The sequence below is a fragment of the Hyperoodon ampullatus genome (genome assembly GCF_949752795.1).
Source record: "Hyperoodon ampullatus genome assembly, chromosome: 3".
NCBI lineage: Eukaryota > Metazoa > Chordata > Mammalia > Artiodactyla > Ziphiidae > Hyperoodon > Hyperoodon ampullatus.
This window is the reverse complement of record NC_136916.1, coordinates 165,138,111-165,164,888: the sequence shown is the minus strand read 5'-3', so window position 1 is coordinate 165,164,888 and position 26,778 is coordinate 165,138,111. Positions and strand designations below refer to the sequence as shown.

General features: G+C 38.9%; 1 protein-coding gene across 1 annotated transcript in view; it reads right to left on the bottom strand.

Annotated features, from left to right (window-relative positions):
* Positions 1-1,228: 1,228 nt before the first annotated feature.
* The window catches only part of ZC3H14 (zinc finger CCCH-type containing 14), a gene marked incomplete at its 5' end in the record, with an annotated part of 38,995 nt that continues 13,445 nt past the window's right edge, over positions 1,229-26,778 (bottom strand). Inside the window, 8 exons of the mRNA XM_079700929.1 lie at positions 1,229-1,504; positions 1,992-2,098; positions 2,920-3,011; positions 3,324-3,460; positions 4,364-4,484; positions 7,957-8,189; positions 9,188-9,347; positions 14,037-14,111. Coding sequence (XP_079557055.1) covers positions 1,498-1,504; positions 1,992-2,098; positions 2,920-3,011; positions 3,324-3,460; positions 4,364-4,484; positions 7,957-8,189; positions 9,188-9,347; positions 14,037-14,111 — 932 coding nt within the window. The 3' untranslated portion in view covers positions 1,229-1,497. The remainder of the gene's footprint in view (positions 1,505-1,991; positions 2,099-2,919; positions 3,012-3,323; positions 3,461-4,363; positions 4,485-7,956; positions 8,190-9,187; positions 9,348-14,036; positions 14,112-26,778) is intronic.

Genomic DNA, 26,778 nt, shown 5'->3' with positions numbered 1-26,778 from the left:
TTCAATGAAGAAAACTTTTTAGAATGAAGTGGAATTGTCATTCATTTCACCCAAGCCTAACTAACTACATGATAGCTTTATGCATGCTCTTGTGTGCACTGTCTTTTCCTAATGTTTCAAGTCTTATAAGCACAGCAAAGTGCAACTTAAAAGATGGTTTAATAACTGGATAATTCTTTCTTCTCTCAATGGAAAAGAGATGATGGCCACAAGGCTGCTGGTTTTAGGCTCTGAAACGTGGATTTTTACACACGTAGTTTTATTATCCCTTGGGTATATGACTAAGCAAGTCAATGAACTTTTTTTTAAATAGTTTAATTTGGTCCTGAGAATATTTTGAGTCTTTACTATCCCTTTTGCATTAACTCTTTTCTAACCAACTTTTAGTTTTACTTTTTAAAAAACTACATCGTCTTTAAAATCAGTGATCCGTTATTTAATTCTAAAGCATTGGACACTTCTTGCCTTAACAGTTTTAAAACCACATATACAAAAGCCTATTTTCATTCAGTATTCCAAAAGTTTAATCCTATTTTACAGTTTACCCATCTGATCTCTGTAATTATACAGTCTGTCATTTTAAAAAAATCTAACTTTTACATTTAAAAAATTATCTTCAGTAATAACTATATTTTCTGTGGAGTTAGTTACTTCTGAGAATGTTATTTTTCAGAATGTGAGAATATATATGTATAGCTATAATCTTGTGAGTTTAAAGTTTGTTCTGATACCTTATGTATATACTTGTAAAAAAATTTTGTATAATTTTGTGATAATGTAGATCCCAAAATATTTATTTAAAAAACATATGTTAACAGTAAATGAAGGCATTTTAAGGAACTGTTCCTATTTTTTGCCCTTGCCATTCCAACTGTTTCACCCTACACGCCCCACCTCACTCATCCTTTCTCAGAAAGCAAGGGACTGAGATATTTGGGAACCATTTACCAAAGCAGCACTCAACCCAAGAAGCTTGTATTATCGTGTTTTTCATACTAAATTCACTTTAAAAGTTGGGCTGAATAACTGTCTTAAGCCACCTCAACACTTTGGGCCACTCCTGTTTTCAGAGTCGAAGAAAACAGCAATCCAACTTTTGGAATAAGGACACTGCTCTCATACAGCTCTCTACACACACAGCAACGCTGTAGCCTGAAACTGGATTATCAAGACTAACAGTGATACCACCAACACTGATACTTGAACACAGCAGTTCCACACACAAACATGCCTCAAATGTTTTTAATAGAATTCAGCTTCTCCTGAAACTATCTTTCTATAGTCAAAACAAAACAAAACAAAAAACCCAATGTTAAAATCACTTAATAAACGTACAAACTTGAAAAATTAGACACTTCAGATAGATAGGCAATAAACTTCATTATTATGAAAGCAATATATTCCAAGTTTCAAAGATTTGACAAATTCTGTAGAATGTCTTTCATCAGTAATGGAAACTTTCAAATTCCATAGTCTTCTGCCAGGTAGGACTGGGTGTCATTCACTGAATAAAAAAAAACCAAAAATTTTTTCAATTAACTGCTTTAATTAACATCAGTTAAGAGAAGTTGAGTATTTTCAGATAATGAATATTTGGTTCTAATACTAACATATGCATTTAAATTTACAGGCCACAGTAAAAATATTTTGAAATTTACTTTCAACGTTTTACAATTACTAATGTCTAAGAAAACTGATGTGAGATTTGTAAGCAGTATAACTCTTGAAGGCCTTAAGTTTATGTTCACATAGTATGTTCAGAAGTTAAAGAAAAATCTGATGTGGAGATGATCTAGGTAAACAAGCAATTGCTGAATGAAACAAAATTTGGTTTATGTAGTAGATTATTTTTCCAAAGGACACTTAATTGAACAGCAGAGAAAAACCAAAGTGATTAAGTTTCCCCCAAATTTGTATGCTTATAAATTTAAGAAACTAGATACTAGAAAAGCATTTGAAATGACATTAGAAAAACTGATGTTAACCTTTACCTGGTTTGAGGTCGAATCCATTTCAAGGCATGTCGTGGTGGTACAGTAATGGTGGGATGATAAAATGTACAGTCAGGTCTTGTACACTGAGTGTTAAATCTACAGTGCTAAAGAGAGAGAACAGTTTCAACATCTCCAAAGCTAATACAAAAAACCACAGCAATCTGAGATGACAGTAACCAGCCCACCATAAGGTTAATGGGGCAGCAGAGATGATCTGCAACTTCCGCTTTTATACACCCCTGAAGCCCTGAAAAATGGACCCCCACCAAGGCACAAAATCCTAATGAAAGAATAACGGCAAGTTAAGTTTCAAAAGGGACTTTCATAAGTAATACAAACTGCCTCTATCAATGTACTAACCACCCCGCACATACTGCCCCACATCCCTTATATTCCACCCTCATCTATGACCAACTGCAGTTGGGGAAGTAAAGGCCTTTCGTACGGTTTCCAGGCTGCTCTTTCAAAGAGAAGATGATTCATGCTGAGCAACTAAACAGCTGGAGACACATCAACCAATCTTTAGTACCCAGACAATTAAAACCATGGTACAAGTATGGATGGTATCATTAAGTACTACTGGATTTCATCATCTCAGTTCTGGCATGAGGGCTGCGCGAGGGGGAACACACGCAGGGGCAAAGAAGAATGGAAAGTGACCGGCGAAAGTGAGCTTCATTCTCCTAAGAGATTAGGCTACTGACATTAAATCGGTTCAGACAGCTTGGCCTAAGGGGCCAGACGCGGGCTCAGGGACAACTAAGGAATAACTTAAAGATCTTAGAAACCATAACAAACTAACAAAAAAGTTAAACATGGGGGCGGGGGTGGGGGAAGGAAGACAGTATAGTTTGCTAGTGACCTTACAAGCTCAGAATTGAGAAGTTACCACTAAATTCATTTTTGGGAAAATGAAAGTTCTTACTTTTGGATGATAGAAGGGACATTCCATTTTCTTACAAGCAGGGAAGTAACGGCAGAGCTGACTACTAGAAGGTGGTGCTGGTGTTGTAACTGCTGACAAAAATAAGGACAGAGGTGAAATTTATTTGGCAAAATAATTTTTAATGCAGTCTGCTGATACTTTTATGGGACCCACTTTTAAGTTAAAACGAGATTTATATATTCATTAGTCAAAATACTTTAGAATACTATAGGATGGGTACAGAAAAACACAGCAATTGTTCTTTAAAGATTAGTTAGAATAACTGATTATGGCACAATGATTTCTGAAACTATTCCTTGTTTTTCTTTTTAATTCAGTTTATAGTCACAAAATGTCATTTTTTCATTTTTCACCCAAATGTAGTAGGGCACAAAGTCACCAACCTGGTTTTGGAGGCAGTACTGGAATTCTTCTACTCATATGAGTGAAGGGACACTCTGGTTTAGTACATTTTGCATCGTATTTACAATTTGGATGAACAAACAAACATTTTTCAGCGAATTTACAATTGGGGAAGGCTCTATAAAACAAAAAGACACATTACTCACATTTAATCTCCTCAATGCATTACTAGTTTTTTGTAGAGAGGGTCCATTATACTCCTAATTTCATCACTACTTGTTTTGAGAAACACAGAAGTAACAGAAAAAAAAAGGAAACTCCATTTCTAAATGATGCCAGATATCAAAACAGGACACAACTGTCTATTCCAAAGCCTGGGGTAATGACAGATTTTCAACTCAAGCCAAGCCACCATGAAAGGTAGAAGGGTTTTTTGTGATATTAAGAAACACCACTTACTCTTTAATTAAGGTCTATGTAACACTGTATGGAGTAAACTCAATTTATGTGAGCACAACATGTATGCAAGGCACCATACTATGAGAAAAAAAAAAAATGAGACTGATCCTATGGTCTCCTTCTATATGCACACCCATAAAATTCTCACATCAAAATTTCCTTAAAACATGATGAGATTCCACCTACAGGACAAAAAAAAAAAAATTCATCTCTCAAAGCTCACTGCACAGAACCAGCCAGCTAGCAAGGAAAAATTATACTGAAGTCCAGAATATTTTCCCATTACCTATTAACTAATTTTTTCCCCAAAGTCTTAAAATCTATGTGTGAACACAATGCAGACAAACTGGGGCGGTTACCATATACCCATCTCCTTAAATGTACAGAATCCTCAAGGAAACCCAGGAATTTCAGTATCTCAAGGTATGAGGCACAAAGAAGCCTCCTCCTACCTCCGCCACCAAATACACAGACACAAGCGAATGCCGTCCTGGGAGCGCCAGGGTAAGTGTCACTGCCGCATTTAGTTGAAGAACTCAAACTTGTCCACAGAAAAGAACAAACAAAAGTCAGCTGTATCTGGAATTAACCTGAAAACCAGAAGCAGCGCGCTGCTACTCACTTGCAAGGCGACACCGGATGATGGTAGGCACACTCGTCCCCGTTTTTACAGGCAGGCCAGTACTTGCAGCGCTCCAGGAGCTTTTCTGGTTTCTGTGCCACACTCAGTTCACTCATCTCAGCTACAAAGGGAAACAAATTAAAAGTATCTCATTAATTATGATCAATTCAGGGACATGGCACCTTTAATAAATTTCCCTCAAAACCCAGTCTTACAATCTTATGTTCTTCTATGTCTATAAATTACACAAAATAAATGAGTCCAATTAATCTGATTAACCCGGATACCAGAATCCTATAAAAGATTACTAGGAAGCAGACTACGGTGTTCACTGTGAAGAGTAAAGTGGACAGTGATGCTGCAACTAGAGCCAAGTTCTCACTGAAAAATTCTCGCTCTCAAAATTATTTCAGCTGAATTAAATATAAGACAGAGGAAAGAATGTCAAGTAGGGAGCCAATAAGATGAAATGAGAACTGAGCACACCAGGTGATAAAACATGGGAACTAATTCTCATATTCAGGTTAAGATGATGAGTGTCTCAATACAAGTGTTCCCACTCGCTGAGGGATGTGCAGTTTTCTAAGTCCAGGTAATAACCTCACATCAATGTACAAAGGGAAGAAAAGATTTTTGCTTAAAATGAGTCACAAATGTCATAACCTACAGGGACCTGGCAGATCACCTAACAGAGTGAGGCTGGCTGGGTGTAAGGTGATCAAATGGCAGAAAGCCTCTTGGAGGAAACAAAGGTTCGGAAGAGCAGCCCAAAGAGCAAGCGTGTGACCACCCACGGCGCTCACTGCCGCTCCACTCAGGAGGCCATGTCCCAATTACAACGTCAGCTACTATGACGTGGGAAAATGGAACTACTGTTGCCAGACTGCCTCCCAATTCAGGAAGCCAAAGACCTTTTTATATGATATCTAAATTTTATTTTATTTTATTTTTTGGCCAGGCTGTGCGGCATTCAGTATCTTAGTTCCCCAACCAGGGATGGAACCCATGCCCCCTGCAGTGGAAGTGCAGACTCCTAACCACCGGACTGCCAGGAAATTCCCCTATGAGATCTAAATTTTAAATGCTAGCAACTAATTGAGACTTAAAACACAGAATAAACCAAATAAAATTACACCTGAAGGCCATAATGAGCTGCCAGCTTCTGGCCCAAGACACCCTAGCCAAAAAAAAGAATCAAGGGTGTTACATATTATGGTTCATATTCATGTTTATCAGAGCAAACAGCACTTCAACCACATCACCTAGTCCTCCTTCAGTTGAAATCTGGCTCTGTCACTTACTGGCTGAGCTAGACACTTCGGGCATGTGTTACCCAACATCTCTGAACTTCTGTTTCCTCATCTACACCAAGAGAAAAGAATGTCTTCCTTGAGAGTTTCACGATTTAATGGAAAGAAGAACGTAAAACAGGCAACCGATCAAAACCAAACAATGCAACAGCCAGTATCAGGAGTACTTATTGTCTAGTGACCCAACCTCAGTCTTCATGAAGGAGAACAAGGCACACAAATCCAGTCCTGAAGCCCAACTAGGAGCATCATCAGACAGCTATTAGGACTGTGCCTGACAAATTTTCCATGCTACTTTAAAAATAGTAACATTTATTATTTAGCTCCAGGATATAAAAGCATCCAATATGATAGTCTGGAAGGAGGAGTTTTCTCCACTTTTAAATTTTTTTGTGTGTAACTCCTGCAGAGAAAATGTTTTACCCTCCCCTCCTAAAGAACATACTTTAAACCCAGGTATATACATGAGAACGCAGACCATGTGAAAGAAGTTAAGAGAATTCCAGCAGGTTGGCTGGAAAATGGAGTAAAGTAGCTAGATCTCATGAGCAATATTAAAGAAGTTAAACACTTTACAAGGAAACTTTATCTTTCTGATGAAAAAACTACATCATATATACACAAAGGTCACAGTGCTGGTTTTCCCTAACATTTACTTCATAAGCTATTAAAACTCCTCCTATTTAAGTTTTAAGAGGCAAATTCACTTTTTATTGCAAGCTATAAAATCTGTGCTGCCATATAAGGCCAGTGGGAGTGGCTTAAAACATATGCTGCTGTTGGTGGCATCCTTGAAACACTCAACAGAAAGCCACCAAAAGCAACTACCAAGTTTCAAACTCCCTACTTGGAGGGGGAGAGCAAGAGAGACCAGAGCCTCTTTGTGGAGTCTTTCCAGCCTCACTTATGTCCTAACTACCATGACAAAGCTTCATCTTTGAGCAGCCGTGAAAAATTGAGAGTCCCACATCAAAGCAATGGTAAAGGATGCTCACCACTCATCACAGGTGTCTCCATAATGGCCACAGCACTTGTGTAACCCAGGCAAGAATTTCTACTAACATGTTATTTAGAGTGTCACTGCTATGACACGTATACCAATAAAGCCTAACATGGACATCTACATTTAAACAAAAGTAGACCCTAACACACCAAAAATTAAACTACCAAACTGAAAACCAAAGTACTAAAAACACCAGAATCTTCTCTTATTTTAGACAAATATATACAGGATCAGGAAATCTGGACGCCTGATCACTACAGTTCTTACCACCTTGGTTAACCTGTACAATTTTTCTTCCTTTCAAAGAAAGGTCACATTTTTCAACTCCCTCCATCAATCAAAACCATGACACTACATTCCTGACTCACAGCAGAAAAAGCCCTCAGCTAAAGATTACAGCACCGTCTCCTTCGCTCAGTCATGATCTCCCCCTGAAGGCTATTTTTAGCGACTGAAAAAGGTATTTGGTACATTTTCGTTATCTCTACCAAAAGAGGATTACTTCGGAAAAATTTCAAAACCCATTATTGTTTTTTCTTTGATACTCTTCACATTTAAGATTCAGTAACTGTCTCCCCTGCCAATGAAGGTGTCCCTAAAATTTTTACAAGCTATGAGGAGCGTGATTATCATTCTCTAACATGAATGAAATGCTCAGGGGCACTGCACCTGACCCAGGTATCCAGTGAGAGAAGCACTGGTAAGAAATGCCTAGAAGCCTGCTGCTATCTGAACAGAGTTCATCTGATTTCCAGTAACTACTACGTCTCTATATTAATTAATTTAAACATAAGGTCTTTTCTAAACTTCCAAGAAGTATTTTGACAGATGAGGTGAGAAACTCCTTTCAAGGGAATTTCACTGAGGTAGAAAGAGCATCGAAATCCAAATTGACTTTTCTGTCAAGTTAATTACGAGAGACTACTGCTGGTTCAAGTGGAAAGTAACAAGTATAGTTTCTAAATGGGAAAAAAAAGGTAAACGAGGCACCGAGCACGATGGTTCCTCCTTTAACAAGTGTAATGAAGACGTATTTTTTGGCTTCCATGGCTGAACTCCATTTTAGCAGTGGAATAACACCCCACTTATGGAACACATAAGGGACAAACAGTCTCAAATTTAACTGGTCGTTTTGTCTGAGAGAAGGAAAAAGGCCACTACTGAATTATAAATGAAAGCAAGGCCTACAACCAATATTCATTCAAGGTTGAGAAACATGTCAAAGACACCCTTCACAATGACAGCACCCTGAGAAGGGAAAGTCTGAGCTCCCAACACACCGTTTGAAAAGCTACCATCTGGGTCCTCAAGCTGCCTGCTCAGCAAGTGCAACTGCTGTGGGTGGAGGAGACCCGCGAGTCCCTCGTGTGAGGCTGCAGTGTGGTGTACGGGTCTCATTCCTTCAAAGCTCATGTCCTCCTCTTGATCTGACATGTATCCTGGGGGGCTGGGGACACCATCCAGCGTCACTATAAACTTTGGACTTGCAGGTTTATCTGGTTGTACAAGATCTCTGCCAGACAGATAGAAAATACCATAGAATTAGGGAAACACGCACAAAAAGCCAAGCCTCCTAAAGTGCTCTTCAACAGAACTATCAGTCCCTTCCTTGGTTTGCTGTTTCTTCATTAACAAAAAAGACTTGGTAGGACTTACAGGTACAGCATCAGTGGATTCCTGCTAACACACAATGACTACGGCCAATCACTGCAGCATCAACACCAGCGACCCTTCAGGCTGCTCTCAGGGCAATCTCCCCTCAACCCTGACCCCTGGCATCCGTTTGATCCTCATAGGGTCAAATGGAAATAAATGGAGAAACCAGCATCTATGCTCAGAACACAGAGCCAGCAGTTCTATATTTACACTGATTTTATTAACTCTATGTTTGTTTCTTTACAGAACATTCAGTCCATTATCTAAGGCAATAATTACCCCAACCCAATCTGCTGGTTAGACTTCTCTGGCTAGACTTCCTGATTTTGATCACCTGGCTTTTAAACTTTCATTTCCTGGATATGCATAAAGAAAAGAATCTCTTAAGATTCTTTTTTTTTTTTTGCGCGGGCCTCTCACCGTCGCGGCATCTCCTGCTGCGGAGCACAGGCTCCAGACGCGCAGGCTCAGCGGCCATGGCTCACGGGCCCAGCCGCTCCGCGGCATGTGGGATCTTCCCGGACCGGGGCACGAACCCGCATCCGCTGCATTGGCAGGCGGATTCCCAACCACTGCGCCACCAGGGAAGCCCCTCTTAAAGATTCTTAAGAATCTCTTAAGAAAAGAGCTAAATCATATACTAACTTATTTGCAGGATAATGGATTTCTGAATAAGAAAGATGAACTGGAGTTTTTGAAAACTGGATGTGCCTTATGATACATGGCCTAACTACAGAATCAATAAAGCACTCTACACTGGGGGCTAGGATGGGGAGGGGGAAAGCTGGGAACTAAAGGTTAATCTCCACTTCTAATCAACACAAATTAGCTACACAAGAAAAAGAAACCATCTACCGTGTCTGCATAAGGTGTCCTGAAAGTACCCGAAGGGTATCTGCAGTCTTCATCCCCGACTCCTGGTTTGGTGCCACTACTATTTCCTCAGACAGCTTTGGCTTCTTCAGAATAAATGATCTTGTGTCTGCATGGACCATGGATTCCATGTCATAGTAATCTGAGCCAAAAAAATTGGCCACAAATGTTTACTTTTGAATATACCTTGCATTCCCAACATCACACACGTGAGAAGAATGTCAATCTTTTAAATATTTGTAATTATTTTCAAAGGAAAATTACAATGGTTCTACTCAGGAATAAGGCTGCAATTCTATGCCAAACATCTTTTCAAAGAAGTCAAGTTTTCCTTTCCTCATACGGCATATTACCAAGGCATTCTAATGAACACTTCCTGCCTACAGTATAGAAAGGTTCTTCCATGAAGCATCTAATGGGATATTATTAACAATAAAACTTACTTTAAGTACAACAATATTTTCTAAAAACATAAAGAATAAAGAGTCTTAATGCACCCTAGAATGATACCAAGGCTGTTTTAAAAAAAACAATCTTCCTAAAATCTGTTTTGTTCATTTTGCACACTTACAGAGCAGAACATACCCTGATGAAAAGAATACAACTAGCATAATTTCTGCCTGGTTGTAGATAGACTACTTTGAAAGGGAATTCTAAGATGAACGGACATTGATAAAAATATAGCAAGGAAAACTGACCTTTAATGTAAGCAGCCACAGATCACATCATCTACAATATGATTTTTAGGCTAAACTACTTTATAAAATAAACCAAGACCTGGAGCCCAGGATGCAGTTGGCTGACCTATCAATAGGCAATCAACTGAATGAAGTCAGTAAGTCGCAATTCTCTTAAAATTACCAGGCAAATAACAGAAACCAAAATTCACAGGATATTTATTCATGTTCATTCACTGAACAAACTGAACATGTGAGAGCACTGTGCTAGGTACACAAAGAAAAAACAGAAAAATAGATGTATACATAATTTCAGAACAGCGCGCCCCAAAAGGTGATCCAAGAGAGGTATGAACAAAGTGCTGGGAGAATACAAAGTAACCTCCTCCAGCTGGGAAGTCAAGGAAAACCTTACAGAGAGAAAAAAAAAAAAGCTCACAGAGGATGAACATTTGAAGCAGGTATTAAAGGAATGAGCAGGAATAAACTAAGAGGGAGAGAAAACTGGAGAACAGAGCATTTCAGGTAGAGTCACTGGAGAAAGGCAGGGCCTCTCCTAGGGCACAAGGAACTGAAGACACGGTGAGGAACGTGGTGTGACTGGAGGGGTCTGTGGAGGGCTGAGTAGGCAAGTGGCAAGAAGGCTGAGGCGTAAAGGATCTTGTATGTGCCGATGAGTTTGGATTCTGGTCTAGAAGAAGTAAGTAATCCAGAGAGTTTTCTAAGTAGGGAAGCGACATGAGCAAGATGGACTGGAGTCCCAGATCTCAGCTATGAGGCTGCTTCCCAAGAGAGATGGAGAGACTCCAAAATACCAGATTCTCACCCCTTGTCCTCTCCACACACACGTCAGAGGAAGAGGAGACACATTCCACACTCGAAGTGGCACTAGACATCACAGCAGATGCATTTTCAACTACTGTCCCAGGAAGGAGGCAAACCTGCCTTCCCCTGCAAGGGCAGGAGAAACAGTAAGACAAGTGTAGGAGGAGAGGCTTGTCCTTGAGGCAGGACAGGAGAAAGAGCAGATTTCAAAGAAGGAAAAGATAAATTTCAATTTCAGATTTCTTTAGTTTGAGGTTTTTGTGGGACACTCAGGTGTGTAGAAAGAAGTTGAAAATTCAGATTCGACTATCAGGAGGCGGAGAGAAGTAAGAGAAGCGGCGTCGAAGCTGAAGGTGAAATGAGAACATTTAATAAACTGTACATAGTCGGCGCTGCCGTCTTCTCAATGAATCCTCACAGGGAGCCTGGGAAGCAGGTTTTCCTCCATGTTACAGACGGCCGCTTCGCAATTCCAAGGTCTTCGGTGGTCTCCTGAGCTCTCAGAGCTGCAGCAACAGGAGGGCCGCAGTTCAGTCCCCTGGCTGCTGCCCCTCCCCACCGCCCTGTTCTTCCTGAGGCACAGCAGCTCTACTAGTCTGCATCTTGGGAGAATACAGCAGAGATGGAAATAATGCTGAGGGCAGGACAAAGGGTAAAGTTCACATTTTAAGGGGCAGGAGCGGAGAAGGGGAGTTGAAGGAGAATGAAAAGGAGTTAGTGGAAAAACAGAGAGAGAGTGAAGTCCTGGAAGCCAGAGGATCAAAGATGGAAGAAAACACTGGAACTCAAGTGCCACACGCCACAGAGTTTAGAGGACTGTGCACAGAAAACAGAGCAATACACTCCACACGAGCCACTGGTCACCTCTGCAAGACTCACGAGAACAGCCTGGGTCAAGCAGGGCAGACGGATGGGAGAGTTAGTGACATCCTCTGGGTGAAGACCACAGGCTGAACCCACGCATTGTTTCCTCCCGAAACTCTAATAAAATGTCAACTAAAGGGTTAATTTTTTAAAAAACTCACAAAGAAAATAACTGTAAAAGAAGAGATAACCACACTTTGAAAGTAGAAAACTAACTTAGTAGATCTCAAAAAGCAGAATCTTAAGCCAATAATAAAGCAATCTAATGTGGATCCCAAGATTCTTCAAAGGCTAAGAAAATGGCAGCACAGGGGACCCTGGGAAGGGGTTGGGAGAAAACAGGGTACAACTGAAGTGGGTTCAAGTGTCCATTTCTCTTTTATTTATCTGTTTTCTTCTTTTCTGATCCTCACCACACCTATTCCCCTGACCTTTATATTAAAGATCCTTGGAATAATTGGCGATGTGCTTTCCCATCGATCACTGCTAGATAAGCTTATGGATGAAGCATCATGGTCTCTGATGGAAAGGTGCCACAACAAAATTAGCTAAATGTATATACTATTAGTTTTAAAAAGCAGTTAGATTTCCTGGTAACCTCTGACCACTTCTCTCTTAGAGAAAAGTGGAGCTTTAGACTCCTGAAAAGGTAAAAACAGAGAGGGTTTCTGGACCAATGAATGCCAGCCATGTTGAAAGAAGTATGACTCTGAAAACGTGTGTGTTAAGTAAACATTTCATAGTAGTTAATGTTGAGGTGCGTCCCTCAGCCCCCTGTCCCCACTTAGCTCCCAGAACCCTGGAAGCCATTCCATTTCTTGAAAGATCTTTCTTTGGAGCAGCTTACCAACCTGATAGAAAAGACCCAAAGACACAGACATCACGGTGCCCCCAAAGTAAACAGGCAAGACAAATCACTGTCCACTGCAGGGTCTACATTCAAAAGTCAAAACCCCCTACTTCATCTCCCAATTAATGAACCCAAAACACCAACCAGCTTTTTAAGTGCCCCACTCTTAAATATAAGTCAACCAAGGATCCTCAGACATCTGAGAACCTGTCATGAAACACAGTGATCAAAGCAAACAACCTGAAGAAAACCAGACCAAGGAGGGAGGGGAGGAGAATGTCCAAAACTGCCTTTAATATCTTCAGAGAAATAAGAGAAAGTATTGCATACATGAAATAAAATCAGTAGGTTAAAAAATAAATTAAAGGACTATGCAGAAACAAAAGGGCTCTCAGAAATAAAAAACGTGATAGGAGGTAAGCAAAGGATACACTCATTCATAAGCCTTGTAGAACTGCTTGATGCTTCAAACTGTACATGCATCATGGATAAAAATAAAGGAAACAAAAAAATGTTTAAGAGCTGATGACGCAAATACAACATACACAGACCTTAGCTGCCAAACATTTTGAAAATACTCTTATGTAGAAAGCAGGATGGAATGTGGGGAGATGAGAAGGCAACATCAAAGATGAAGAACATCTCAACACTTTTACAGACAGAAGGGAGAAGCCAGAAGACAGGTAGAGCCTAAAGCTACAGAAGTGTGGCGACACCAGAATGTTCGTCAACTGAGTAGGATCTGGCATCTGGGTAAAAGGTAAGCCTTGGAGACAGTAAGCACACCTTTCTAAGACAGAGGCCAGGAAGGGTCAGGGAATACAGTTGCTGACAGTGGAATCCTGAACACGGGTGAAGAAAATTCAGTTAGGAGCTGACAGGGAGGGGTCAAGGGACCACAGCTTCCAACACTGGGCAGGTTTAGAGGAAACGGATGCAGGAGAAAACAGGATCTGAATTAACGACGACTCCAGGGATCCAATGGCTCCTTTCATTTATTCAGCAGACAGTTATTAGGCACTTACACGCATCTGGCAGGGGCCAGGCACTGAGAACACGAAGATAAATAAGGCACTCACCCCAGTCCTGAGGTAGCCCATGGTATTTCTGTCTGTGTGCTGGGGGTCAGGGAGACTGGTAAACAAGTTACAGTGGCTCTAAGAATGATAAGCTCTAGGTATAGCCCTGGCCACGAGATTCTAAAGTGAAGCACAAGTGAGGAGATAAGGTTGAACATGCCAGAGGACACTAAAGCAGCTCAGGGCAATGGCAAAATTTGGACAGAGAGTAGGGTAGGGACTCAAGTGGTCCCTAAAGCAGGGCCATGAGCAGCCAACAGTTTCCAGGGACCTGGGTGAAATGGCATCAAAGGAAGAAAGTTTCTGCATGAGGTGAAAAATACAAACACCACATAGCATGAAGAAAATGCAGATCTTATCATAGCATGAAGAAAATGCAGATCTTATCTCCTGGCCCTAAAATATTTTCACAGATCTTAATATAGCACCTTAGGGCAGGATCTAAGACATACAGGATACATTAAATGAGGTGTAAGGAATGGAAATAACAACTAAAAAATGCTAGATTACAATGAAAATTTAAGATTATTACCAACCTTGACTGATCTGCAGAGTTTCTGCCATTACTGGGTCAATTTGCAGTCGGGATAACAATTGCCTCTGTTGAGTTCCTAGAATATAAATTTTAAAACTTCATTAAGCTTAAAAAACAAACAATACCAGCACGTGTGCTTCCCAGAAATTAAGACCAAAATAATCTTTCTGGGTTCTTAACTGAAAGTCTTTAAAATAGTTTAAAGCTTCAACAATACAATTTAATAATATTTATAGACCAAAGGTCTGTAAGACAAAAACCTGTACTCAAGTTAAATCAAAAATGGCAATGGTTCTCCCTGTCTGGAAGCTGGTTTCCTTGGATTGGAGATAAAGCCTGGTGATAAAGAAAAAGGGGGTGCAAAAGCCAGGGGGAGGTGCTGCAAGGACCCTCAGCTTGCGTCCTGGGAGACAGGCAACAGCCAACTGCAAGATCAACAGGAGAAGTGTTTCTCTCAATCACCTAGGCTCTCACCATTATAAGTCAATCCCCCACCCACAGAAGTGCAAAACAACACCCCAGAGTTATCTGATCAGAGTTCCCAAAAGACAAACTACAGGCTTGGATGGATACAAAAAGAATAATGAACAAGTAAGTAGACACTCAGAGCTCTACAGTCTGGGTCCTACACCAGCAAAGCATGTAAACAATCACTTGGATCTCCTGTAAGAAAAGATGCTCAGCTAGAGTATGTATTATTTCTTAAACACGTTCATAATTTCCTCATAGTTACACTGCAAAATGAAATAAAACAGAGAGACAGAATTGATTTCTCTATATTCAGTTTGAGTGATGGGAGAATATCATACTTCTCCAAACCTCCCCAGCCCAGTGCTCAGCAGATACTAGGTACTCACTTGCTGATTTAAAACAGAAGTGTTACAGTACGGTGTACGAGGGAATGTAATTAATAGGGTTCCAAATACTGAACTATCAGTGAGATGCATGCATGCTAATTCTTAGTAAATCTATTACTGTCAGTTTCACAAGGACAGTCTGCTTACTCAGTACTGACATGTAAGTTGGCAACTGTTTGCCAACTATCATGTTTCATTAAAATTCAACTTCAGTAAAGATTTTAAAACCTACCAAAGTTTTAACAGCTATTTTCTTTTAAAATATGTTAAATTACATTACTTTTTAGTGGTGTGCAAAAAAACCAAAAAAGTTAATTCCTTTCAAAATTATCATGGTTAAAAACACAGTAAATCCTGAGGAGCTGACCTGAAACACAGATATCATTTGGTCAACTTGTATTCCTGTAGGACAGCTTGGGAAACTGACGTGTAATTAGGTTACAGGAATTCAAATACTAACAACAGATCTCTTTAACATAAACGGTGAACAATGGAAGAATTATACATTTCCAAGTAATTTCACAAGACAGACACATGAAAGAGGACCATTCTCTGACATTTCAAGTTTTGCTTCATCTCTCTATACTCATCTACCTTTTCAAGCCACCATTTTTGAGAGATCCGCTAAAATGGATGGAATTCTAAAGTCTAGGCTTCTAAGTTAAATCATGTAGAAGAGTCTGATTTTGCCATTAAAGGTCCATGAAAAATTCAAGTTCTCTGTGCCTTGCTGCCTCCATATGAAAATTACTACATGATGATATCACATACCAGGAATTTACCTTTCTCAATGTTTCTAAGGAAGCCAATTATTTTTACATCAGTAGTTCCTGACTGTGTTTCAAAATCTACTTCCTCTAGAAGATCTTCAAACTGTCTGCTGCATTCACATGTAAATGTTGAATATTCATTCATTTTAACCTCCAAAGATGAAATTTTTGCTTCATTCTGTGACACTCTAACATTTAAATCAAAAAGATTTGCTTCCACTGTCGAAATAGCTGCTTTCATCCCTTTAATTTCACTGATATCAGTTGATATTTTCCTTAAAAGTTGGGAAATATTGTCTAGCTCACTCAGTGAACAAGAGGAACTTGTTACAGAACCTAAGTCAATTGGCCCAGAAGAGAAACCCGGTAAAGATGGTGATGGAAACCTTGAAGACATTTTCATAAAATTCTCTTTCCTTCTTAGTTATTTGGTAATTTTTCTTTCACAGCCCATTAAACTTTCATCAAAAATAAAAGCAATCACTAAGGCTGTTACTTTAAGAAGTATTAAAAGTAACATTTTAAAACCTATAAATTAAAAGATAGGGCTGTACATTTCTGGAGAGCTCCAAAGTAAATCTGAAAATGCTAAACAAACCAGACCAATGTTCTCTTTGCCACAACTAAGAAGCCCTAATATGCAGGCCCCTGCATCCTGTAAGTCTTACAGCTCCTCTCTAAACAATAAACCCTATTATTACACACAAAATAATTCTGGCTTCTGATTGGCTGGAGGCTGGACATGTGACACACAAAGAATTTTCTATTATTACCTATGAGAAGGAGCACTGAAAATCTGAAGCATAAATTAAGCAATGAAACAGCATGACGTACTTCATACCTGAACATGATGTGAACTTAATGTACTTTTGCCCTTTCATCAATTACCCATAATTTTCAAGCTTCAGATTATTTTTAAATTGTTTTATCTAGTATCGAGTCTCATTTCCCCTTAAAAATAGTAATAGGACAGTACTTGACACTTCCTTTCTAGGGAGAGGGCAGGGAGGGTAATTGTACCCACGATCACAGACAAATCTCTTTAAAAATGTATGTGGTGGACTTTCCTGGTGGCGCAGTGGTTGAGAGTCTGCCTGCCGATGCAGGGGACATGGGTTCGTGCCCCGGTCCGGGAAGATCCCACATGCCGCGGAGCGGCTGGGCCCGTGAGCCATGGCCGCTGAGCCTGCGCGTCTGGAGCCTGTGCTCCGCAACGGGAGAGGCCACAACAGTGAGAGGCCCGCATACCGCAAAAAAAAAAAAAATGTGGTGATGGGACTTCCCTGGCTGTCCAGTGGTTAAGATTTCACCTTCCAAAGCAAGGGGTGTGGGTTCGATCCCTGGTCAGGGAGCTAAGATCCCACATGCCTCATGGCCAAAAAACCAAAATATAAAACAGAAGCAGTATTGTAACAAATTCAATAAAGACTTTAAAAATGGTCCACATCAAAAAAATCTTTAAAAAAATGTATATATATATATATATGTGTGTGTGTGTGTGTGTGGTAATAATGGAATTCAACTGTACTGATATAAGATATGGTGGAAATTTAAAGATAGGGAAAATGAGGACTTGGCCTTGGTTTGATACTAGATCATTATTAGATATGTGATTTTCTCCCATTCTGTGGGTTGTCTTCTCTTTTTCTTGACAGTATCTTTTGAAATACAAAAGTTTTTAACTTTGATGAAGTGCAATTTAACTATTTTTTTCTTTGGTTTCTTGTGATTCTGGTGCCATAAGAAACCACTGCCTAATCCAAGCTCATTTAGAGTTATACCTATTTTTTTCTCCTAAGAGTTTTATAATTTTACTTCTTACATTCTGAGTTAATTTTTATACATGGTGTAAGGTAAGGGTCCAACTTCTTTCTTTTGCAGGTGGATATCCAGTTGTCCAGCAACATTTTTTGAAAAGACTGCTCTTTCCCCAATGAATTGTCTTTGCATCCTTACTGAAATTCAAATTGATCATAAGTATACTGGTTCATTTCTGGATTCTCAATTTGATTCCATTGGTCTATATGTATACCCTTATGCCAGTGCCAGTCTTGATTACTGTATCTCTGTAGTAAGTTTTGAACTTGGGAAATATAAGTCTGCCAATTTTATTATTTGTCAATAGTTATGGCTACTCCAAGTCCTTTTCATTTCTATGTGCATTTTAGAATCAGCTTGCCAACTTCTACAAAAAAGCCAGCAAAGATTTTAACAAAGATCGAGTTGAATTCAAGATCTATTTGGGGAATATCACCATCTTAACAATATTAAAGTCTTCCAATCCAAGATCACAGATGTCTCTCCACGGCTTTAGTTTGAGAAAGGTTGTTTTTACTTTGGTTTACTCACCAAGCCAACAAATAAGCTGTGCAAAATATAAGGATGCAAGACAGTGAACACAACTCCCCACAGCCTCTCTAAAAGAATTTGTATAAAGAACTGTAGCCTTTGACTTCCCAGTTAAATAGATGCCATTCACAGTTAGAGAACAGAGAAAAAGTGCTGAAATTTATACAAGAATCTTTATTCGTTTCTCCATTACATCTGTAAATTAACCTAACTCTTCAAAATCTTTATACAGAGAATAATTTTCAAAATTTACAAGGCTTTAGAGTCACATGGAATTTTTTAAGAGCACTAGCTAACAGAGGACATGTATAGTAAACATTAGGAAGAGTGGCAAATCCCCAGCCAAGCACCACCTGCAAATCAGCTGGGCAGCAAACACAACTTCAGTGAGCAAAGTAGAAAAGTGCTCTGACAGGGGATGGGTCACAAAGAAACAAAGTGCCTAAGAAGAGGTCATTTGAGGCTTCAAAGCCTGGGCCCTTCAAAGTTGGGCTCAGCCCAACTTTAGAATGCAAAATAAGCAAAGATCCTTCCACAGATTCCAACGTCAATATCCATCAAGAGGAAGTTCACATATTCTTAGGAAACCAGAGCACAGAAAGGTGAAGGTCAGCTAGTGAGTGGCAGAGCCGGGTTTAACACGCGAGCAGTCTGTCTCCCTGAGACCGTATTCGTAATCACTAGGTTATTATACTTCTATGATACATTAAATGGAATAAAACATGTTACAAAGAAAATCATGTGGTGTAATTCCTTTATATAAACATACATATGTACATATAAATATACAGATAACTCTAAACAGAAAGGATGGACATGTACACACATATAAAAAAAATGCCAAGACTACAGACGTACACCAGTCTGTAAATGCAGTGCTTACCTCTGAGGAAGGCAGTGGGCTGAACGAAGGGGGAATTTTCCTTGTTCTCTCTGAATATAAAAACTCCTCTTTACTAACAGTCTTTCACAGTGATTCCAGTCCAACATCATATATTAAGTATATGCATTTACAGCCTCTCCTTCTGGAGAGTCCGTAAAAATGAAGTAAAGAACTTAAAAATGGCACAAATCCTTAACATAGAGCAATGGATTCCAAATTGGGTCTCTAAAAGGATAATCCACTTCCTCCACCTCAGTGGAGGAAGAAAATATCAGAAATTCTATTATATTAGAAATATTTTTATCTCTATACTCCTTAGAATTCTATTTTTACATGTTCTAACATACATATCAATAAGAGCATTTGAGTGTATATGTGTAAACTAAATACATACATTTAGCGTACACACTGGAAAATAATTTTAGAATACAAAAAACTGTATGGTCAGAAATCTGGAGATCCCTGATTTAGAGATGGGGGTTAGGAAGGGGATCATAGCACATGAGATTTCAACCACCTCTGGAAAACAGAAAATACACGCACAAATACTGACCAAGCAAAAAGGCCACAAACGAGACGCTGGGAGAACCACAAGTAAGATGCAAGCAGGAGTGACACATTCATTAAGGCAACAAATATTTACTAAGCTCCTACCACATGCCAGGCACTGTTCTGGGTGCTCCATAACAGCAATGAACCACACACACACACACACACACACCCCACCACCACCACCACCCCCACCCTGGTCAAAGAACTTATATTGTGGTGGTGAGGGGAAGGAGATGAGCCTCAAAAACAAACAAATAAAATACATTTTATGTTGATGATATTTAAAGCTCCAAGTCTGGATAAAAGTATCCAAACTATGAAAATATAAAATATATATATTAGATGGCAATAAGTGCTATGGAGAAAAATTAAATTTTAGAAAAGGGGGCTAGGGGACTTCCCTGGCGCTCCAGTGGTTAGGGCTCCACGCTTCCACAGCAGGGGGCACAGGTTCTATCCCTGGTCGGGGAACTAAAATCTCACATGCCACATACCGCGGCCAAAAAAAAAAGAAAAAGGAAAAGAAAAAAGGAAAAGTGTGGTAGGGAGTGTGGGGCTCGGGGGGCTAGGGAAGGCCTCACAGAGATGAGCAACTATGTGGACATCTGGAAGAAAACATTCCCAGGAGAGGGCAAAAGCACCTCACACATGCTCTTCTCTGAATGCTCTGAAAGAGAAACACACCAAGTATGTCTGGGGAAGAGCAAGGAGAACAACGCGGGGGACAGGTAATGAGACGAAGGAGGGCTTGTTGTACTTGGAGTGTAACAGCGGGTCAACAGAGGGTTCTGAGCAGGGGAGGGCTGTGATCTAATTTACAGCTGGAAAAGATCACTCTGCTGCTGTGTGGAACAGACAGCGGAAGGGGAAGTTTGAAAGCAGACAGACCAGTAAGACACTATTGCAATAATCAAGGCAAGTCATGGATGATGGCTTAGACTAGGATAACAGAGGCAGAGGTATAAGGGGTGAGTGAATTTTAATATATTCTGAAGGTAGGTGATAGGATTTGCTGAAGGTGGAAGAAGGTAAGGAGGAAAAAGGAGGGAATGAAGAAGGAAAGGAGAGAGAGGAAAGGAAAAATGGCAGTAAGTTTGAAAGAAAGAATAGCACAGGTTTCTGGCCTGAGCAACTGGAAAGGTTGAGCTGCCACTAACTAAAATGAGAGGACTGCAGGGAAAATAAATTGCAAGGGAAGATGTCAGCAGTTCGGTTTTGGACAAGTTTAAAAGGATTTATTATACATCCAAGATGAAATGTGGAGTAAGTAGTTGGATAGGAATTAGGAATTCAGGTACAAGGTCCAGGCTGGAGATAACTAATTTGGGAGTTGACAGTGCTGAGATAGAGATATTTAATCTAGATGAAATGAACAAAGGGGCACCCAATGGTGAGAGGTTGGAGCAATGAGCAAAGATTTCAAAGGATGTGAAACAGAAAACAAGCTTTTCCAAATGGTATAGGCACAAACATTTAAAAGATAAAATTTTTTAATTTTTAAAAAAATATTCTTTTCTAAAGAAACTCAGCAAATGATATGGGGAGAATCTAGGCAGCTAGTGGGAATGTTTAAGTGTCCCCCAGGGAAATTCCTCTGCAATTTCCAGCCCAATAAAGTAGCTCCTTATCTGCTTTATTTAAAACAAAACCTGCCCACGGTAAAGCTTACAGCCCATGGCCACAACACTAGGTAAGTCTTCATACTGCCTTTTCTTACACTAGTAACCACGTGTCCAGACTTCTTAAAAAGAGTCTGCAAATGAAAGTGCAAAAACACCAAACAAACACTGATAGAAAACTATCCGTTAGGGGACAAAAGAGAATTCTCTAAAAAAAACCCCAAAAAACCTCTTATTATGTTCTTCAGACAAATTTGAAATGATCCTGTATTCACAAGATACTATGAAAAACAGAACAAGAGAAAGCTTGTGGAAATTTAAAAATATGCCTGTCTTAAAAAAGAAAAAATAGGGGGACTGAAGAGAAAGTGAAGAAAATATTCCAGAGTAGAACAAGATCAAGTTAAAATTGAGGAGAGAAAAGGGAGAAAAATCAAGGCAGGAAATTTATCATCCAACTAACAGAATTTCCAGAAGAAGAGAACAATGAAAAGAAAGAACCATTTTTAATAGAAATAATGTAAGAGAATTTCCCAGACTGAAAGCATGGGTTTTCAAATTAAAAGGGTGCACAGGGTATCCAGCCCGTAAGTAACTAACTAGTACCTAGACTTATCACAGTAGATTTCAGACATCAAGAACACATAAGAGTAAAAACCTATAATGGAAAAGAATCTGAAGAGTATGTATGTATGTGTCTGTGTGTGTATAAATCAATCACTTTGCTGTATACCTGAAACACTGTAAATCAACTATACTTCCATTAAAAAAAAAACAAAGACAAAAACACAAAACAACACAGAGAAAATCCTAAATATCCCCAGAGGAAAAGCCCTAGTGTAAATAATGGAATAAGAATCAGATGGGCTACCAACTTCTCAGCATAAACATTAGAAGCCTCAAGATAATGAAGTCACGCCTTCAAAGTCTTTTGAGGATCAGAATTCTGTACCTAGTCGAAGTATCAATCAAATACTTTCGATTTCTAAGGGCTCAAAAAATTTACCTCCCATAGTTTTTCTTAAGTTGCTTCATGATGTGGTGACAAAACAGAAGATTATACTGAGAAGACAAAGTGGGATCCAGGAAATGCAGAGCAAACTCGGGAGAGGAGTAAATCCTGGGATGACAGCCTTGAACCAGACCTAGAGAGCAACCAGTGGGATGAGCGGAAGAGGACAGAGGCTCTAGGAGGAAGGCACCTAAGAAAAAAGGGAAACCCCAAGATATAATAGTATAAAATGATAGACCTTCAGACTATAATACAGGTAGGCAATGCAAGAAGGGGGAAAAAAAGAATCAAAGAAAAACAAAACACTGTACATAAGGAGAAAAATGTAAACAACTCTAGGGAACCCCTAAAGGAAGAACTCTAGAAGATGATGTAAACTTGGCCCTGAGAAGTACTTTTAGTCTTAATGATTTAAACACTGCTTACTGGTTCTCTACTTTTACAGTCAACCTACAAAGCATGGTAACTGTAACTAGAAAAACAGAACAAAATGTAAATTAGATCTTCAGCAATACAAAAGTACGGGTGACAGAATTCAGAAAGTGGGGGGATGAGAAAACATGTATAAGAATTAAAGGACATAAATATCCTTATCTTTCAGGAGTCAAAATATACTGATACAGTTAATCAGACAAGAAATTGGTGTATTACTTAAAATTATAAAAGTAATCCATAGACAAACTAAAAATAGTGAATTTACTACATGGGCTTGGAGGCAAGGAAAAGTGAGAGTTAGATACTGATATACTGTAGCAAGAAATCAAAACATAACATCTGTAGTTGGTGAATTAAGAAACAGTGGTATAAGCATATTATTACAGACATGGAGAAAATGAAAGAAAGTCATAAACAGAAGCATTTAAAAGTGGTGGCCTCCAGGAGAACCAGTGTGGAAAATAATGAAGCAAAGAATGTTACTTGTTATTTTAAATTGTTCTATATTATTTGATTATTTTCTAATCTATCAGCAGGTATTACAATAATTTATTTTGTTTGTCCAAATTTTCTATAGTGAGCATATATTTCATAATGTACCATATTTTACTTTAAATATAAAATTTTATTCAACATATACCAAATAGGAAAAATAAAAGGAAATCCATGCCTAGACACATTGTAGTGAAACTGCAGAACATCAAAGACAAACAGAAGATCCTGAAAGCAGCCAGAAAAAGGACAGATCACCTACAAAGGAACAACAGACAATTAGAATAACAGAAGTCCACTCAACAATCAGGGAAGCCAGAAGACAATGGAATAATATAAACAAGGTGCTGAGAGCAAATAACTCTTGTTAACCTAGATTTGTGTATGCAGTAAAGCTAGCTACTGCACAAGAACAAGGAGAAATGAACACTCTTGTAGGTGAACAGACTCTTGGGGAAATTTATCACCAACAGACCTGTTCTAAAGAAACTTCCAAAGAATACACTTCAAAATACTTTAAAATATTGGAAAATGACAATCCCCAAATAACATTCAAGTGATATGAGAAAAAAAAAAAAACAATAAATATGTAGGTAAATGTGAACAAACACTGCCTGGGTAAAATAGTAATGGTGCCCAATTTATCCATTAAAAAAAGGACCAAAATGAAAACACTGGAAACATAATGTAAAGTCTGAGGGGGTAAAACTGGAGCTAAGGTATTCTAAAATCCATTTACTGTTTGGGGATGGGGTCAGAATACTAACTTCTGGAATATTAAATCTGTATGATAAAATTTCAGTGGTAACCAATAAAAGAACAGAAACAGAGTTTAAAACAGTACAAAATAAAGGAGTGCTGGGCAATCAACCACAATTACAGTAGTGATCAATGAATCTTTAAAAAAGACAAAAAAGGTCAAAAAATGAAAGCAGGCAAATACAAACCAAAAAAAGGTGACAGAAACTAGTCCAGCTCCATCAATAATTCTCATATATGTGAATGGTTTAAACTCACACAAAAAGCAAGCTCAGACTGAATTTTAAAACAGTAATCTAGCTTTATGATAGTTAAGAGATACGTATGCCTAACAAGGTCAGAGAAGACTGAAAAATGCATGAGCACAGATATATGAAGCAAATACTAACTAAATAGCTACATTAATATCAGACAAAACTGAGTTGAAGATAAAAGCATCATTTAGTACGTAAAGGATTATAGATACAGATAAAAAGTTCAATTCATCAGGAAGAGGTACCTTCCTGATTCAATTCATCAGGATAATTTTAAGTATAGATGCACCTAGTTTAATAGCCACAAAGTAAATGAAACAAAATCTACCAGAAGTACAGAGAAATGAAGACAAATTTGTCATCCTGACAGGCAATTTCAAAACCCTCTCAATCACTGATAAGTAGACCGAAAACTCAGCAAGGTCAAGATCTGAACAATATTAACTGTAGAGCTTTGTCTACCAAATGCGAAATTCTCAATTCAACAATTAGAGTCCACTTTCTTCCAAAATGCACATGAAAGATGTACAAAACTGACTGCCTTAAGTCTTAACTATTTTCATAAAAGTATGTATTATACAGATCACATTATCGGACCACAATGCAACTAAGTCTATAGTATATAATTTAAAAGATTAACAGACAAAACCCAAAACTTCCATATACTATGAATTAAAAACACTTTTAAATAACAATAGTTCAAAGAAGAAGATCATAATGGGAATTAAAGATAATTAGAATGATAATGAAAAATGTATATATCAATATTTGTGAGAGCTTCCCTGGTGGCACAGTGGTTGAGAATCTGCCTGCTGATGCAGGGGACACGGGTTTGTGCTCCAGTCTGGGAAGATCCCACATGCCGCGGAGCAGCTAGGCCCACGAGCCATGGCCACTGAGCCTGCGCGTCTGGAGCCTGTGCTCCGCAATGGGAGAGGCCACAACAGTGAGAGGCCAGCGTACCGCAAAAAAAAAAAAAAAAAAAAAAAAAATTGTGACATGCAGCAAAAATGGCATGTCAAGAGAACTTCATAGCTTAAATGTTTACATTTTCAAAATAAAAAGGACAGGCTAAGATAAATTAGTAAGAAAAAATATAGATGGGTATATTAAAAATAAGAGCAGAAATCAATGAAATAGATAACACACCACAAAAGAGAATCAATAAAGCCAGAATTGTTGTCTTGATAAATCTTTGAAAAGACTGACAAAATACACTTCTAATGACAGATTAACCCAAGACAAAAAGAGAAATAGCAAAATATTTTGAGGTGGCTAGCCCAGTAAAAATACAGAGGTCAGAAAGATGAGAGAACACTATCAACAACTCATGCCATCACACGTGCATAGATTTTTAAAAACCTGTCACAGGGCTTCCCTGGTGGCGCAGTGGTTAAGAATCCGCCTGCCAATGCAGGGGACACGGGTTCGAGTGCTGATCAGGGAAGATCCCACATGCCGCAACACAAGCCTGTGTGCCACAACTGCTAAGCCTGCGCTCTAGAGCCCACAAGCCACAACTACTGAAGCCCACGTGCCTAGAGCCTGTGCTCTGCACCAAGAGAAGCCACCACAGTGAGAAGCCCACACACCACAACGAAGAGTAGCCCCTGCTCGCCGCAACTCGAGAAAGCCCGCGCGCAGCAACGAAGACCCAACTCAGCCAAAATAAATACATAAATAAAATTAAAAAAAAAAAAAAACCTGTCACAGACAAAGCTACAAAACAGTGAGTAAGCACACTAATTAAAGGCTTCACAGTGTGTCACTTCACGCTTGCAAACAAATGGTACCGGTAAGAGTAGTAACAGTCCTCATCAGTAGAGATACCTGATACCTTTTCAGTTTTTTAACCTTTTACTTTAAAACAAAACGATGATACAGAAAGCCACACAAAAGTAAGAGTTTAATGAGTTCTTATAAGGCGAAACACCCTTATAACCACCTTCAGATCAAGAAAATAGACTATCTAAGCTACCCCACAAGCCTCCCTTCATGTACTCCAATATAATCAGTCCTATTCAAAAGTAACCACCATACACCTTTTATAGTAATATCTACAGTTTGTGGTTTTATCACACAAGTGTACGTACCTAGACACTATAGATTAATCTTGCCCCTTTTGTCTTTTAAGTCTTTTAATCTAGAATTCTCAGGCTGTTTGACCTATACAGTGCCCCAGAGAGGGTACTTTGCCTGTTGCACACTCATGGTGCAGCAATTAACATATTCCTCTGGCCTCTGTACTTCCTGCAAGCTGACTGCTGCATCAGAGCCTTGATCACTCAGGTTCAAATCCTCTGGCAAGACTAAGGTAGTGTTTTATTCTTTCATTGGGAGGCACAAAATGGCTGATTTTCACTTTAAAAACCGTTTTAGTAGCCCTTAATTATCAGTGCCTAGAGTCATTAATTCACTGTTAGTTGGAAAAACCACTAGAATTCTACCATTTTGTTTTCACTTCTTAGCTAGAATAATTTTAAAAGATGCTTCCTTCATCTACTATATCACAAGGGGTAGCAAACATTTTCTATTTTAAATTCTGTGGGCTTTACGGTCTGCTGCAACTATTCAACTCTGTGGTTGTAGTATAAAAGCAGCTATAGACAATACATAAACAAATGGGCATAGTTTACTTCCAATAAAACTTCACTTACAAAAACAAGTACTACCTCCTATACTACTTTGATACCCAGTGGTACCATCCTTAAAGGAGAGACAGCATAAATGCTCAATTATTTTATTTCTCTGGTTTCCAAGA